The 14,894-nt window shown below is 59.8% G+C and overlaps 1 protein-coding gene across 1 annotated transcript; it reads right to left on the reverse strand.

The window, feature by feature from the left end:
* Window positions 1–175: 175 nt before the first annotated feature.
* VWA5B2 (von Willebrand factor A domain containing 5B2) lies at window positions 176–13,410 on the reverse strand. Its single transcript, XM_079314846.1, is given in 23 exon segments — window positions 176–827; window positions 830–1,031; window positions 1,298–1,406; window positions 1,631–1,700; window positions 1,894–1,971; window positions 2,187–2,306; window positions 2,387–2,524; window positions 2,594–2,938; window positions 3,021–3,246; window positions 4,310–4,599; window positions 4,676–4,835; window positions 4,924–5,109; window positions 5,182–5,296; window positions 5,567–5,769; window positions 5,895–6,005; window positions 6,089–6,265; window positions 7,688–7,812; window positions 7,917–8,048; window positions 8,471–8,625; window positions 8,743–8,956; window positions 9,277–9,438; window positions 9,786–9,941; window positions 13,157–13,410. Coding segments are annotated over 22 exon segments (3,852 nt in total). The 5' UTR covers window positions 9,925–9,941; window positions 13,157–13,410; the 3' UTR covers window positions 176–432.
* Window positions 13,411–14,894: the final 1,484 nt, after the last annotated feature.

Genomic DNA, 14,894 nt, shown 5'->3' on the forward strand with positions numbered 1-14,894 from the left:
GCTTTATGTGCCCTTCTTCAAAATCCTTGTACTGTGATGATGTCAGAACAGCTGTCCCTGGACTTGCCCCACCTGAGGGAAGGTAGAGCAGTTTCTAGAGTCATGGGCTCTCTTGCTTCCCAGCTGTGGGAAAGGGGTGCCCAGGGCTGGGCAACAGCCTCTGGGGTGAGTTTAGAACAGAGGACCTGCAAAACTGATTTGCCTCAAGGTTTCATTTGCTTTGATAGAGCCCAGGAGTCCCTTCTGTACAGCTTTTCCTATTCTCCTGCCTGCTCCCTCCCACAGAGATGGCTGGGAAGGGGGTGACCCCCTCCTAGGATTCTGGTGAGTCCTGGCATGACCTGAGTGGAGCCAGCAGCTCTCTTCTCATAACAGAGACACCAGTACAGGTGGCTTGGAGCCAGGTGTCTTTATTGGCCCCTGGGGCGGCCGTCAGACGTTGTTGGGGTTGTAGCACAGCATGTTCAGCTTGATGTTCTCGTCCCAGTGACGCAGCAGCAGGAACAAGTGCCTGGCTGCCCCTTTGAGGCAGCCCACGTCCACCCCCTCGGGCAGGCGCTGTGCCTGCAGCCACGCGTCCGCCTTGGCCGCCACCAGCTCCCACTCCTCAAAGAACCCAGCGCAGCGGTGCTCCAGCCACGCCAAGGCCACCGCCGTGGCCCAGCTGGCACTCTCCAGATCCTCTGGCCCCATGTCCTGACAGCTCACACTGGCCTCAGAGGGAGCAGCCGAGTGGGGCCCGGTGTCGGACTCGGAGCCGTGCCCACTGTCCGCCTGCGCCCACACGGCTGCGCTGGGCACCTCGGAGCACGTGCTGCGGGATGGGGCGAGCTGGGCTGCGGGGCTGTGATGGGCTCCTCAGCCCCAGCTCCTGCCTCAGGCATGCTCCTGGCCCCTGGGGACATGGGGCTGAGGCTGGCACGGTGGGAGGCGTAGGGGGAGGCCCGGTGCAAGCGGTCCAAGGGGATCTGCACCACTTCAGAGAAGCTCTCGGTGAGCTGGAACGGCCCCCGGGCTTGCTGCAGCTGCACCTGCAAGGAGGGGGACAGACCCACATCAGCACCAAATACTGGGGGCTGCAGGAGTGTCCCTGGGGCACAGGGACAGTCTAAAGCCCCCCAAAAAAGCCATTCAAGATCCCAGAGACATAAAAGGATGCAGCAGGGCTGAGCAGGCATCTGCTGGGAGCATCTTCCGCTGCTCATGTTGCCAGGCATGACCTGGGTGGCTCAGCTGGCAGCCAGCAGGGCAGGCCCCCCTGCTGGGATGGGGACTGGGGACAGGGACAGGTCCTTACCAGCGGGAGGTAGTCATGGCTCGCATGGTTGCTGGAGCACTCGCTGTCTGGGCTGAGGCACTGTGGGCGCAGCGCCAGGCTGGGACCCCTGCGCCTGCTCAGGCTAAACCTGTGGGGTCACAGGCAAGGTAACAGGGTTGGGAGGAATTCCTGAAAGGCAGCTGGACACCAAACTGCTGCAGGGAAGGGGTTGGAGTGCCAAACCCCTTCCACTTACACTGCAGGAGCTGGCAGGAGATGGGGACCAGCAGCTCCCAAAAAGTGGCACTGTCCCCCTCTCCCCACAACATGCCATTTTTTGGTCCCTTGCATCCCCCCATCCCACAGTGTCACCTGGAGCCTGCGATGCTCTCTGTGGATTTCTGGGAGCCCATGGAGATAGTGGAGGGGCTGGATGGAGGCCCTGCAAGAGGAATGAGTTAAGCACAGTGGGAACATGATGCACCCAGAGGTGTGTCTCACTGCCTGGGAGGGCAGCTCAGCCCATGTGCCTGGGGTACTGAGGGCACAGTGGATGGTCCAGCTGTGGCAGGGTATCGAGGGTACTCTGTCTCCCACCCTCATCCAGCCCTCAGCCCTCTCCAGCCTGGACACACCATTTGAGTAGTTCTGCTTTTCCCAGCCAAAGGTAGGGGAGGAGATGCTGCCCTGAGATCTGGCCATCTCGTCTCGCTCTGCAAAAGAGCAAAGTCTTGTGGGGTCATGGGCTTCAGAGACCCTGACGGCTCATAGCTGCTCTCAGGGGCTGCTATGCTGTCCTCCCACGCCCCCTCCCCAGTACAGGGCGATGCCTCTTTCCGGATCCCCACAGCCACCAGCTGAGGGTCTCCAGAGAGCCCAGTGCAGATCCCTGGAGAGCATAAGTTGACATGAAGGAATAAGTCAATACCTGCAGTGCCAGGGGCCTCGTGCTGCTCCTCTACATTCTGCTGCTGCCCCTGCTCTGCCGAGGAGCCCCGGTGGTGCCAGCTCCCTGCTGCAGCAGCTCGTGTCCGGCTGGCTGAGCCACCTGCAAGGGATGATGCCACTTCAATCCTCTGTCCCCTTGCTGTCCCCTCCCCTCCCCATCCCACCAGCCGTTGTCCGTACCTACGCCCCACACCTCGGGGGCTGCGGGCAGGGCTGCCTGCGTGGCACAGTCCACGGGCACCAGCCGGGTGTAGAGGGAGGGCACGTTGCAGGCTTTGCTGGTTTGCACGGCTTTCAGGCGGAAGCGCCGAGCGAAACCTGCCCGGAGCAGCGCAGTCAGAGCAGGGGGATGCCGGAGCCGCCCCGCGGAGCCGCAGCGGCACTCACCCTGCTCCAGCTTGGCTTCCCGCTGCGCCACGCTCTCATTGTCCCGCACCACGGAGCGCGCTGCCAGGCGGTGCAGGGGCTTGTCCCAGGCTTTGGCCACTCGCCGCGGCGGGTCCTCCCTGCCCGGCCCCTCCCGGGGCTGCAGCAGTGGCTCCAGCGAGGCTGTCACTTCCCAGGACACGGGCTTGCCAGCTCGCAGCGCGTGGATCACCACCTGGCAGCGCAGGGGCACGCTGGCATCGCCCGGGCTGGGCTGCCCTGGCTCGGGCGCTGGCGAGGCACTGAAGAGGTAGGAAGGCTCCACCAGCATGTCCCAGTCCAAGTGGGTGGGCGAGAGGAGGTTATCTAGACGGCAAAGGGTGGGCTCAGAAGTGCAGGGGCACCTGGTTCGGTCCCCACCGCCCCCGTCCCCAGAGCCAGCACACACTTGATTCCACTGCACTGGGCTGCATTTGCCGTGCCTTCGGTCCCAGCTCATCCAGCCGCCCTTCCAGGGACTGGTTCCTCTTCTGTGACACCTTCTCCAGTGCCTGGCAGAGCCGATGGGCATCCAGCTCCCCGTGTGGTGTGGAAAAGCTGCGCCCAGCCAGGGCAGCGCGTGCCAGCACCTTCTTCTGCCGCGCCAGCTCCTCTGCGCTCAGGGCCACCGTCACCTGCGGTGGGGACAAGGCCTTTGGCAAGCCCAGCATTCAGCCCAGATTGCACTGAGCTGCCATGGGGCACCTGTGCCTCTCTGGCTGCTGGCAGGAGCCTCGGCTGCCGTCAGCCCCAGTGCTCTGCAGGCTGGCACCAGCTGCCTCCCAGGGATGCTGCTCTGGTACCACAGACATGGGAAGCACCCACGGAGGAGTTTGCAAACATCCCTGGAGACTGACTCAGGCTGATGCTGGCGTAGCCAGGGATTTGTGTGTGTGCAGAAGTAAGACTCAGGCTGGATGATTCCCCAGTCCAGAGTGATGCCCCTGTACTGAGATGCTTCCCCTAAAAGCCACATCAGGGCAGTGGCACCCATGCCACCTCTCGCCCTGGCAGCAGGGAGCTGGGAGGATCATTTACTCTGCAGGGAAATCACTTACGCTTGACATTTCAGCAGCAAAGGTCACCAGCTGTGCTGCTGTGTGACAGGAGTGGGTTACCTAAGCCGTGCCATCGAGAAGGAGTGTGTCCTGGTGCTGGGTGACAGCTGGCCTCACCAAACCTTGGGGCCATCATCATCGGGGCAGCTGCCTTTCCCCATCCCAGCAACCCAGCGGGGTTTTAAAGCCAGGTATGGAGCAGCAGGGATGTGGCCCATTGCTAATTAAATGTCTGGCAGTGGTGACTGAGAGCTGAAGGAGCCAGGCTGAAGCCCAGCCAGCCAGCCCTTCCTGTCCGGCTCAACAGATTTGTTCCATGATGCCAACCCAGCTATTTTAATTTTCTTTCTGCAGCTTTAAGGTGTCACTGAGCTGGCTCAGGGGTCTGTTAGACACTCAGCTAATTGCTGACCAGGGACACTAAGGGACCAGCTGCTTGGTTCCCAGCTGCAGTAGGTCAAAACCACCCAAGAAACATCCTCATGACATCCATTGCTGATCCTTGCTTAAAATCCAGGCTGCAGCACTTTGTTTCCCAGACCAGTGGGAAGATGCCTGGGCACAACAAGGCAGTAAGGCTTCAGCTAAGCCATGAACAACCCCCACACCATGACCCCTTGCACCCCATTGGCATCCTTACCTTGGTGCCAGCTGGGGCAGAGGGCAGTGGGGCAGATTTGGTGGAGGACTCACAGAGGGACAGGCTCTTCTGGCCCTGCTGGGAGGTGACATCAGCACCAGGGGCCGAGGAGCCACCCTCAGGGGCCACATCCCTGGAGCCAGTGGACTCGCTGCTGGTGGAGCTGCGGGAGAGCAGCCCCTGGCTGCGGTCAGTGCTGACAGAACAGTGTGTCAGGACATACTGCTCCTGGATGTAGGAGGGCTGGTAAATCCTCTTCCAGATGTCTCCCCCAGAAACAGGATCAGTACCTGCCCGGTGAGCACACACTCTGTCAGCCCGTGGCTCCCACCACTGCCCCCCAGCCCAGCTCTGGACCGCACTCACTCCGCTCTGACACCTCTGTACTTCCAGCAAAAACCTCCAGGGAGGCATCCCCAGCTCCTGGGTTGCTCTGGAGTGGCTGGCGGCTCTCCCCAGGACTGGGCACCTCCTGCTGGGAGAGAAAGGCTGAACCCCGGGAGCTGTGGCGAGCCCCTTCCTGGCCCTAGGGGAGAGAGAGGACACCCCCATCAGCCCCCAGAGGGGAAGCAGCACTGGGGCCGTGCCATCCTCCCAGGCAGTGGCAGCGGTACCAGCGGGCGCCGGTCCCCGAAGCGCGCGATGCTGTAGAGCACACAGTAGCTGACGAGGCGGTCACCGGGGTACAGGGCTGGCAGCTCGGTGGGGGACAGCAGAGCCTCCATGCTGTCAGGGACGTACCAGTCGATGGTGATGTCGCTGATGGCTGGCTCGATCGCCTTTTTCAGGGACTTGATCAGCTGGGGTGAGGATTGGAGAGTGTCAGACATGGCAGTGTCCCCAGTGCCCCCGTGCCCCTCCCTGGGTGTTACCTTGGGCTGCAGCCTCTCGGCCGGGCTCAGGAACTCGGCACGGCCCCGGCTCACCTTGGCCAGGGCCTTCAGAAGCCGCCGGCATGCCCGAGGGCCTGTGCCAAAGCTGAAGCACCTGCAGGAGAGCCAGGGGATGGAAAGCCATGGCTAGGCTGGGGCTGGGGGCTGGCAAACCCAGTGGGGAGCCCTTCAGCAGGATGGGCACAGGCAGATTGCTGCCCTGGCTCTGGGCTGGGGCACCCCTGATGGTGTGAGGGATGCGATGGGTGAAGGACACCCTTGGTGCAGGCACAGGTGAGATTTGAGGCTGCACAAGTAGAAACCAGTGGGAACAGCATGGGGGATTTAGAGAACACTGAGACCTGCTGCAATTCCGCTGCCGTACCTGACGGTGCTGGCCTGCCTGCGCACCAGCCGGAGGATCCTGCTTGCATTGCCCACTGCTGCACCGATGAAGAGGAACAGCTGGCGAGGGTAGCCATGGTGGAGGGGCTGTGTCAGTGCCCAGCCCAGGGCCGCCAGCAGGTTGGTGCCACCAGGGTCTGCCCGCAGCCCGCTGAGGTGCTCGCAGGCACGCCGCAACGTCTCCTGTCAGCACACAGAGCCAGCCATGCTGTGGTCCCCCAGCCCACCAGCCCCTACCCAAAGTCAGGGAGCTGGGAGGAGGACAAAGAGGGGTTAGCGGGTACCCAGGATTTGCCTGTGACACTCACGTTGCTGCAGAGGCGACTGGATGGGAAGAGCGGCTTGATGTCAGCGCCGAAGCTGGCGAGGTTGAGCAGTGTCCCTGATGGGAGGCTCTTCAGGGCCACCAGCAAAGCCTCCTGAGGAGACAGCAGGGACCAGGGAGAGCTGCTAAAAGGCTGGCCACCCAGGGAGCACCCCTGGACCCATGGCTGTGCCTCACCTTGACCTTGTCAAGGCCAGGGCCGCTGCCGGTGTCGCTGCGGTCAATGAGGAAGAGGATCTCGCGGGTGACGCTCTGCAGGTCCCCGGGGACGCCCTCCGCAGCCGGGCAGAAGTTCAGCATCAGCACGGGGTTGGGGAAGATGTCTTTGTGAAAACGCTTCTGCACAAAAGCCACCTGCGGGCCAGGCAGGTCAGACCACACCCTCCAGACCACACCCTTCAGATCACACCCTCCTGACCACACCCTCCTGACCACACCCTCCAGAACACACCCGCCAGATCACACCCTCCAGACCACACCCTCCAGACCACACCCTCCAGACCACACCCTCCAGACCACACCCTTCAGATCACACCCTTCAGATCACACCCTCCTGACCACACCCTCCAGACCACACCCTCCAGACCACACCCTTCAGATCACACCCTCCTGACCACACCCTTCAAATCACACCCTCCAGACCACACCCTTCAGATCACATCCTTCAGATCACACCCTTCAGATCACACCCTCCTGACCACACCCTCCAGACCACACCCTTCAGATCACACCCTTCAGATCACACCCTCTAGACCACACCCTTCAGATCACACCCTCCAGACCACACCCTTCAGATCACATCCTTCAGATCACACCCTCCAGACCACACCCTCCTGACCACACCCTCCAGACCACACCCTTCAGATCACACCCTCCTGACCACACCCTCCAGACCACACCCTTCAGATCACACCCTTCAGATCACACCCTCCTGACCACACCCTTCAGATCACACCCTTCAGATCACACCCTCCTGACCACACCCTTCAAATCACACCCTCCAGACCACACCCTTCAGATCACACCCTTCAGATCACACCCTCCTGACCACACCCTTCAGATCACACCCTCCAGACCACACCCTTCAGATCACATCCTTCAGATCACACCCTCTAGACCACACCCTTCAGACCACACCCTCCAGACCACACCCTTCAGATCACATCCTTCAGATCACACCCTCTAGACCACACCCTCCTGACCACACCCTCCAGACCACACCCTTCAGATCACACCCTCCAGATCACACCCTCCAGATCACACCCTTCAGATCACACCCTCCAGATCACATCCTTCAGATCACACCCTCCAGACCACACCCTCCTGACCACACCCTCCTGACCACACCCTTCAGATCACACCCTTCAGATCACATCCTTCAGATCACACCCTCCAGATCACACCCTTCAGATCACATCCTTCAGATCACACCCTCCAGACCACACCCTCCAGACCACACCCTCCAGATCACACCCTTCAGATCACACCCTTCAGATCACACCCTCCTGACCACACCCTCCAGACCACACCCTTCAGATCACACCCTTCAGATCACACCCTCCTGACCACACCCTCCAGACCACACCCTTCAGATCACACCCTTCAGATCATACCCTTCAGATCATACCCTCCTGACCACACCCTCCTGACTACACCCTTCAGATCACACCCTCCAGACCACACCCTCCAGACCACACCAATGTCTTCCTCACCCCCAGGTCACCTCCTCCCCCTTTCCTCCTCTTGGCTGGGGCAGCAGCAGCTGTGCCCTGTCACCTGTCTCTCGCCACTGCTGTCCTTCCTGGCAATCCGCAGGTAATCCCGGCGGCTCCGGATGTGCGCCTCGTACTCAGGGTATGTCATAGTGCCATCCTCAATCAGCAGATGGGGGCTGTGGGGCTCTGGGGGGCACAGGAAAATTTAGAGCTACCTAGTGCTGCAAAGGATGCTGTGGATGTTTCTAAGGTGTTGCCTCAAACCATCCAAGGGCCCCATCTCCCCTCACCACAAGGGTAGAGAATAATCTCCAGGTCCCTGTCGTAGCGGTGGGGCTCAGCCAGGGTGACACAGGTGGTGGTAGCAGAACTGGCCCACGGGTCAGCGTCAGCTCTCAGGGCATGTGATGGGCTCTCCAGCCCTGCAGAGAAGGGAAGGCAGCAGTTAAGTCCTCACAAAACCCCTCCTCAGCCTCCCACCCACCAGGCCCCACAGCAGTGGCTTGTTCCTGATTGAGCTAATGGGATTGACTGGGCCAGCAGCAAGGAGCACATCCCCAGCAACCTGCCATCTTCCCCTCCTCACCCATCCTCTCCCCAGTGCATCACATCACCAGGGAAGGAGGCTGCTGACCTAGAGCTGCCCAAAGGCACAGGCAGGGTGACACTGAGGGGTCCCAGCCCCAAGGAGTGGGAAAAGGGCTTCTTTGTCTGGAGGAGGTACAAGAGGATGACCAGGAACAGGCCCTCACATCTTCCTTGAAGGGAGGGACCAGGAAACATCACCCACATTTTGAGGAGGTTTCACACAACCAACAGATAACACCCAAGCCACCCTCCCTACCTGCCAGCAAGCAGGGGCCCTTCACCAGCAGCTCGAAGGCGAACTCGTAAGGAAAAGGGTTGTGGGGTCGTCCCCGAAAGACATCCACGCTCTCCACAGGCACCACAGTGGGTGACTGGCTCCGGGCACCTGGCCCCCCAAAACAGCTGGTGGGGCTGCAAGGGGAGAGGGGGTGATGGCTCCTGCCCCCCTGCCCCGCTCGCCCAGCATTGGCGTCGCCCCCCTGGGATGGCAGAGATTGAGGAAGCCATGAAAATCACCATAGGGCCAACCTGTCGTCACACAAGCTTGCCGGCTCGCTCTCGGGGTCGGCAGGGACGTGGGGCGTGAGGACGGGGGGCAGGAGGAGGCGCAGGGACCCGTCTGGCAGCGTGGGCAGCTCCTGCACCGTGCTCAGGGTGACAGCCAGGCTCTCCGATGGGCACAGCGTGCCCGTGACAATGATGAAGGTGGAGCGCTCCACATCCTCATCCACGACAAGGTGGCCTGGGCAGGAGAGGGGAGAGGGGTGGGGGAAGGTCAGTGAGGCACATGGGGCTGTGGAGCAGGTCATTAGTGCCCCTGATTGCTGCCAAAGGTGACAGCAGAGCACAGGTGTCACGAAGGCTGTGCCAGCAATGGCAGAGCCCCAGAAGAGGTGGAGGGAGGGGAAAGGAAAGATTGAGATTTCCAGCCCCAGAGACCCCTCAGGTCTGGGGTGGTCTGGTAGGGGCTCTCAGCCCCTTGTGCTCCCCCACTCTCCCCCTGCCCGTTGTGAACCCCCTGGCCAGGAACACCCCACAGCAGCAGCCACGCCAGGCGCTCACCGCTGGCGCAGCGGCGCGGGCGGCCGGGGCTGGGGCTGCACTGCAGGCAGCACTCCTGCACCCGCTGCCGGCTCTGCAGCTGGAACGCCACCCGCCGGCTGCCCGCCGCCGCCTCGAAGCCGGCCACCACCTCCGACTCCTCCAGAGGGTAGATGAAGATGCCTGCAGGCAGAAGAGAGCCCCGAGGCAGATCCTGCCCATCGCTGTGGCAGGAACAGCGGGAATCCCGCTGAGAACCTGACTCGCAGCACGGCTGAGTCGCACGCGAGTGAGACACAGGAGTGACCCAGAGGGAGGGGGAAATCCTCCTCTTCCTCCATGATGGGAGTCTCTTTGCTCAGCCTCAGTCTTCTCCTGCACACAGTGTGTGACAGTGGCCCCCAAAGTGAGCAAGGTTTGGGGGTTAGGACACAGATGGGCTGGAGACAGGATGCTCTCCAGCACAAGAGCTTCAGGGAGAGCAGGCAGGCAGCCCTTAGTCCCTGCTAGACCTGAGAGCCCTCCCTTACCTTCCACAGGCTCCTTGTGGGGGTTGGTGTATGTGAGGTGGGCAGTGATGCTCAGGGAGTATCCATTGGCACAAGCCTTCACTGTGGAGCTCTTCAGGGGCAGAGCCTCCCAGGACAGGAGGGTGTAGAGGCCTGGCATGGTCCCTCAGTGGGCAGCTGTGAGCAGAGGGAAGACAAGCACTGGACGCTCAGGGATGGAGTCTGCTGGAAGGGGCTTCTGCCTACAACCCATTTCCATCTGCCCAGCCTGCCAGAGGGAGCAGGTCTCCAGCCCTCCCACATCCCAGGCTGCTCTTCAGCATCCACACAACACATGGGCCTGGGCCCAGGTCTTTCCTTGGACCCTGGCCCTGCAAACCAGATCTGGAACCACAGGAGCCCACAGAGAGGGCAAGAAAACTGGGTAGTGGTTCCATGCAAGCCCCAAGCCATGGCAGAGAACAGATAATGGCCAACCACATGCAGCCCATCTCTCAGCTGCCTAGAGAAGCTCCAGAGCCTCTCCAGGCCATCTCCTGCACTGGCTGGGAGAGGAGCCTCTGCTGCTCCCATCTCCATTCATCCACAGAGGTTACCAGGGCAATTTGTCAAAAAAAAAAGCCAACCAGAAGGGTGAGAAGCCCACAGTGTAACTAGGACAAAGCAGCAAGCAGTGTTTGCTGGGGGTTTAATAATTAACAACAAGGTCAGTGCTGCACGGAAGAACAGCACAGAGGGGAATGCATTGCAGGGTGGAGCCTGACAAATGGATGATCATCACCTTCTTTGCCCAGAAATTGATGTGTCTGGAGTCCCACCTTTGGGCAGGCAGAGAGGTGCCTAGCAATGCCTTCCAGCCATGGCACCAACCCACTCCACCCCTCTCTTCCCCTTGGGAAAAACACCCAGAAGCAGCATCAAAAATGATTGTATGGAGTCAAGGCATCTCTCCAACATCAGCCCATCCCATGCCATCAGATATTTGTGTAAAAAATTCCTGTTAGCCTTAGCCCTGGCTGTGTGGATCTGTGGACAGTGTGCATGGGGTCTGCTCCACACGTGGGTCTGCACCTCTGCTCTGCCCCAAGCACCTGTGACCCAGCAGCAGCAAGGCCCCCACCCCATGCCATGTGCTGGTGCTCCAGCACAGTGTGCCCAGGGCAAGGACAAAGCCAGGTACAAATGAGCCATCTGGTGCCCCCAGTCAGTGGCCTTCATCCTGGGAGCAGCTCATAAGAGCTCTGGTAATGGGGGGCTCGGCGTCTGGTCACGGAGTACCTCTCACAGAGCATCCTGGAAAGGGAGCAGGGCTGCATCCTTGGAGGCAGCACCGGGACCAAACTCTCAGCTGGCACAAAGCAGGGAGCCTTGGAGAAGTGCAGGAGTGCATTAGCAACGTGGCTGCATCCCAGGAAAATCAGTCCATTATACCAGAGAAGAGCCATTTACATGCTCAACTGGCATTGCAGGGTTATGCTGGCAGATCCTGGCCATCCAACCACACCCTATCATCATCAGCTCTCCACCCTCTATGCAGGATGCTGCATGCACTGCTGCACCCCCAAATTGTGCTCCCAGCACATGAGGTGCCACAGGGTCCCTGCACAGCCTGCTGTTCCTCCACACTTTCAGTTCCACAACTGGGAACATCAACTGCTGGTTCCTGCCCTGACCACAGCACCCAGACAGGCTCTGGAGACCAGGACGCCTCCAACCCAGCCACACTGAGCCATTAAAGATGTATTTCTCCCCAAAGCTGTTCAATTTGTTCCCAAGGCACCCAGTTTAATGCTCAGCAACATGCCGCTATTTGCCGTGCCGCCTGTCGGCCGGGTCACTGCCAGCTTGTTTACCAGGGACTTACTGGAGAAGCTGTCCCGGCTGCTTTTTATCACTTCTCTTTACATTTACCCTCACAGAGTAAACAGGCCCCATCTGGCCCTGCCACGCTTTGTGCTGGCTGCTCTAAGCCTGGTAATGAATAAAACCAGACCTGATGGTCCTCACCCCAGCCTCTTCACCCTCTTTCCCTGGGGCAGCAACTTGTCCCCAGAGTGGCAGCACCAACAGGTCCCCAGCCCTCTCCCCATCCCCAGCATCATTTCCAGTACCTTCACAGCCCTTTCTTCTTCTTCCCCTCCACCTACTGCCTGTAGGAGCTGGTTTAACCAGCAAAAACCCCAATTTAAAAGGGCTACAGCAGGCTGGGGGTAGCTCTCTATATGGGCAGCTAAAAACCGTCTGTGAAGGCCAGAAGGAGCTGACTCTTCCCTAGGTCAGAATAAATTAATGTTTCTCTTTTCACCTGTGGGCAGGCTGAGTTTTCCAGCTGCTGCAGGGAGGTGTCTGAGCCCAGTGGACCCTCCTCAGCTGCCTGGGGATTTGTCAGAGTTTCACCTGCTGCAGCAACACCCACCCAAGCCGGGGTTCAGCATGGTCTGGGGGAAGGAAGAGGTCAAACCCGAGACAAGCAAACCCAGCAGAAATTTCCACTGGTGACAGATACACAGTCAGGTTCAAAAGAAAGGATGGAAGGAAAGGAGTCCAAACCTCTGCAAAAGTACCTGGAGTGAGGAGCCATTGCTGCCCTGCTGCTCATCTGTGTTACCCCCTGCTTCCCTGGCCTCCCCCTCCCTGTGAGACATCCCACGGGACACAAAGGCAGGAGAGCAGGATCCATCCCAACTCTTGGAGCATGGTGAAGACCATGGAGCCAGGAGGTGATGGTTCTGTTGCCTTATACCCATGGGACTCACCACTTTGTAGAGCCCAAAGAGGAGTGAAGGGGAAAAGAATTGCTGGATGGGGCAAAGGACTGTCTCCAGCCTCTGGTCTGTCCTCAAAGCCTCCTGCTTTGTCTGCTGGGGAGTGGGAACAGAGCAGAGTGCACTCACAGCCTGACTCCAACAGCACCTCCAGGACCTGAGCTGCTGCTCTCGCCTCCCAAAAACCACTAAACTCCCTGGAAAAACCCATCCTTGTGTCCGGGAACAGGAGTTCCTTGCCCTGAATGCACCCTAACACTTCCCAAAAGAAAAGTCTCAGCCCCATTGTTTTCCCCTGCCAATGGCAAATCCTGTCAGGGCAGCTCCACAGAGGGTCCCCGTGTCCCCACAGAGGGGCAGCTCTGGCCTGGGCCAGGCACCGGCTGCTGATAACCTGGAGCGTGTTCCCAGCAGTTACTGGAGCCAGCCCTGCCCGCTCCCTGCCCGATGGTGATTTCAGCACTTTTGTGGCCGTGCTGTCTCATCTCCACCTCTCACCCCTCCTGTGACCCAGAGCTGTCCTGACAGAGGATGTGTGACCCTGGGACACCGAGGGATTGCGGGACACCCTCAGGGTCCCAGGCCACCACAGTCCCTGCCCTGCCTGCCCCTGGCCCTGCTCCTTACCTGGAGGAGGAGGATGAGGATGACACAGAGGCTGCAGGCTCCTTTCAGCACCCGCTGGGTCCCTGCCTTCTGCAGAGCCCTCTTCCCCGGCGATGGGTTTCCCTGTCCCTCCGCCGGGGTGGCTGCGGTACCCGGGGGATGAGCGGTCCTTCCCCGCCTCTCCCTGCTGCAGGCTCCCTCTCTGGCACTGGCTCCTTCACCGCCCTCGCTCCATCCCTCACTCCCTGTGCCAGCAGCAGAGCTGCTCCAAGCCCAGCCTCGTTAAAGAGACACACTCCCTATACCGGCACCCTGGGGGGGTGGGGGGATGCTCTCACGGGGAGCGCTGGGGGTCCCAGGGGACAGCCAGCACCCTCAGAGAGTAACAGGCACCAGCCAAGAGCAGAGCCCATGGCTGTGGAATGAGGAAAAACCCACAGAATAGCAATTCTAGGCAAACTAGGGTGCTGGTGAGACCCCTGGTGATGCTGCAGTGAAAAAAGCCCATGGGGTTTGTATGACTGGGACACATAACCACCCCCTCTGTGCCCCCCAACAGATCATGAGGCAAAATAGTCCCCATCAACAAGCTGAACTCTCCAGTAGACATCATATTGGCCACAAGTGTCACAACCAGCTTCACCAGGAAAGGTCTCAGCTGCCCTGAGACCGTAACAAAATGACTGGGAGAGGGAAGATATTCAATATCCACCTCAAACCCCGATGCCCTGGGCTTTCCTCATTGGCCTCCATGTGCTGCAGTGAAATCAAAGCCCTGAGGAGCAGGAAAGGGGGAGGGGGGGGATTCAGGGACAGCCCAGCTTTTGGGTGAAAAGTGTGACAACAAGCCCCCCTGGGGAAAATGCAGACAAGTCAGGAAATCCCAGCAATGTCAGGGCATATCTGCTGGCAAGAAGATCTCACAGCCTGGGGCGCACTGGGAATCCCTCAGCCACTGACAGTCCCACTTCCCAAGCAGGACCAGAGAAATCCATCAGATTTGGTCTAATCCCAGCCCTGCCTTTCCCAGGCAGCTCCCTGTGCTATAGATAGGACTGTGCTGCTGCAGCTCTTTTTATAGAGCACACAGAGAGGAGTCCCCCCCACCTCCTGCACCGCAGAACCCACCACAGCCACACCTAACCTGGAGCCAGTCCAGGCACAAACTGGGGCAGAAAAATCCAGCAGCACCACAAGAGGAGCAGTCCCCAGACCCCAGCAGATATTTTTAGATCTCACCTCTGAGCTGACCCATATGCCACTACAGCTTCAGCTCCTTGACACGGGTTTCACAGGTGACAGCAGGAGCAAGAGAGGGAAATCTTGGTGGAAGACACCCTCCGTTCGAGACACACTCCTTCCTGACCCCTCACTCTGAGCTTTTGTCAACAATGATCTGGCCAAGAGGCACTCTGTGCATCCCTAGGGCCCTTGCTAGAGCACTCTGAGCCATTCCCTCCCCCATGTGAGATGCCCCGTGGCATATCACTTCACCTCCCAGTGCAGAGAGGAGAGCTGAAGTGTGCAGCTGCTCCCCTTCCCTGTCCTTTACGACCACAGCAGAAGGATGGGAGTCCATGTGTTATGCCCCTGTGACAGCCACCAGCTCTGGGAGCTGCTGGAGGCGCTGCACACATCACAACACATCCACATAGCCTGCGACGTGCACGGGACTCCTTCTCCCATCATCACAGCAAGCGCCACAGCCGCTCCAGCCCCAGAAAAAAAACCCACAAGCTTTGATTTTTCTCTGAGATAT

This window comes from Erithacus rubecula (genome assembly GCF_903797595.1).
Source record: "Erithacus rubecula genome assembly, chromosome: 11".
In the NCBI taxonomy this organism is placed as follows: domain Eukaryota; kingdom Metazoa; phylum Chordata; class Aves; order Passeriformes; family Muscicapidae; genus Erithacus; species Erithacus rubecula.